The sequence below is a fragment of the Neopelma chrysocephalum genome, unplaced genomic scaffold (assembly GCF_003984885.1).
Source record: "Neopelma chrysocephalum unplaced genomic scaffold, ASM398488v2 Primary Assembly neopelma1_129, whole genome shotgun sequence".
Taxonomy (NCBI): domain Eukaryota; kingdom Metazoa; phylum Chordata; class Aves; order Passeriformes; family Pipridae; genus Neopelma; species Neopelma chrysocephalum.
In genome coordinates this window covers 283,921-286,035 of record NW_020897791.1, presented here as the reverse complement: position 1 = coordinate 286,035, position 2,115 = coordinate 283,921, and the positions used below count along the sequence as shown (strand labels likewise).

Sequence of the window (2,115 nt, the reverse complement as noted above, 5' to 3'; positions counted from 1 at the left end):
CAAGGAGAGGTTGTCCTCTGCTCTTGGACAGCCCCAGGGCAGGCAGGAATATCCTGCTCCTGTGGGAATGGAAAAGTAGCAAAAAAGACAGGAAAATTAGAAAGATTTGAGGGGAAACACCCTGAAGAGGTGACCTGGGCCAGCACCTCATCTCCTCCTCCATATGGGTGGGTTTGACCCAAGGGAGCCTTGAGAGGATGGTTTTGGGAAGCAGGAGGAAAATCCCACTGGAGCTTTATCCCGATCCTCTTTAGGTTTATGGGGTCTTGGGGAACAGGATGAGCTCAGGGCTGAGCTTTGGGGTTTCTGTGGGGTCTGGCTGTGCTGTCATTGGACACCCCAAGGAGAGGTTGTGCATCTCTGCCCTTGAACAGATCCAGGGTTATCCTGTGGGAATGGAAAAGTAGGAAAAAGACAGGAAAGCATTTGAGGGGAAACAACCCCTAAGGAGATGACCTGGTCCACCCTCAGCATCTCCCAGAGCCAGAGAGTGATAAAACCCCTCAACCTCTCTCATCCCACCTTGGATGATGTTTTTTTCTCCCTGAAAAACAGGGAATCTCTTCCCCTGCTCCCTCTCCATCCCTGGAATTGCAAAACTGCTTATCCTTGAGGGAGTTGTTCCTGCACCAAAAGGTGCTTTCCATGTTTCTACCTCACCCCAGGGACCCCTGTCGGTCTTCTCTGCCAAAAACAAGTGGTATCCAGCCAGGAGAGTCCACCTGAGGAGGGGAGAGAATGGATTTGGGTTCACCCTGAGAGGAGACTCCCCCGTCCTCATCGCTGGTGTCATCCCGGGGGGCTGCGCTGCCGTGAGTATCCCAGCTTCCCGATATTCCCAGGCTGGAATTGGGGGGTTTTGGGAGGGATACCAAGTGGGTTTGGGTCTTAAAACTTCATTGGTGAGCTCAGGTGGAGGCTCATCCCTGCAGGATTCCAACCTGGGTTCCCAGGGGGCTGAGTATTTCAGGTTCCTGCTATTCCCATGCTGGAATTGAGGGTTTTTTTGAGGGATACCAGGTGGTTTTAAGTCTTGGCAAGCTCAGGTGGAGACTCATCCCTGCCTGATCCCAGTCTGGGTTCTCAGGGGGCTGATTATTCCACGTTCCCGATATTCCCAGGCTGGAATTGGGGGTTTTGTGAAGGATACCAGGTGGGTTTGGATCTTAGAACTTCATTGGTGACCTCAGGTGGAGACTCATCCCTGCAAGATTCCAGCCTGGGTTCCCAAGGGGCTGATTATCCCAGGTTCCTGCTCTTCCCATGCTGGAATTGAGGTGTTTTTTGAGGGATACCAGGTGGGTTTAGGTCTTGGTGAGCTCTGGTGGAGACTCATCCCTGCAGGATCCCAGCCTGGGGGTTGCAGGTGGGTGTCAGGCAACAACTGAGATGAATTTTTAGGGAAAAACAGGGAGGTTTGGTCAGATTTTAACTGCTGGCTGCCCTCCCAGCTGCCTTATCCCTTTATTTTGGGATGTGAGGATGGAGGGAACAGGATGGCAAGTCTGAAAAACAGGTTGTCTCACTGAACACTCACTGTGGGGGCTTTGTGGGGTAGAAGGAACAACTTTTTATCCAGCAGATCCCAGAGAATCCTGGTGGGATGCCCAAAAGGTCTCCCAGCTCCCTCTGCATCCACCAACCATCCAGAGACTGGAATCTCTATTTCAGCACAGGATCTTAACAGCAGGATCACATCCCTTTTTTGGGAGACCAAAATCTTCTCCAAGACCATTTATGGTCCATATCGGGACCACAGTTGTGTCCCTTCTTCAACCTGGAGAAGGGAAGGCTCCAGGGAGACCTTGGAGCCTCTTCCAGGGCATAAAGGGGCTCCAGGAGAGCTGGAGAGGGAATTTGGATGAGGGATAGAGGGACAGGACAAAGGGGAATGGCTTCAAACTGAAATATGGGAGCTTTAGATGGGATGTTGGGAAGGAACTCCTGTCTGGGATATTGGGAAGGAATTCCTGTCTGGGAGAGTGGTGAGGGGCTGGAATGGAATTCCCAGAGAAGCTGTGGCTGTCCCATCCCTGGAAGTGCTCTGGGCCATGTTGGACAGGGCTTAGGGAAGGTGTCCCTTCCCACGGAATGAGATGGTCTTTGAGGTCCCTT

At 52.2% G+C, this 2,115-nt stretch overlaps 1 protein-coding gene across 10 annotated transcripts in view; it reads left to right on the top strand.

The window, feature by feature from the left end:
- RHPN1 (rhophilin Rho GTPase binding protein 1) overlaps positions 1-2,115 on the top strand; it is a 40,561-nt gene that overhangs the window by 36,223 nt on the left and 2,223 nt on the right. For all 10 annotated transcript variants that reach the window (XM_027698558.1, XM_027698557.1, XM_027698562.1 and 7 more), the window contains one exon: positions 666-812. In XM_027698558.1, coding sequence (XP_027554359.1) covers positions 666-812 — 147 coding nt within the window. The remainder of the gene's footprint in view (positions 1-665; positions 813-2,115) is intronic.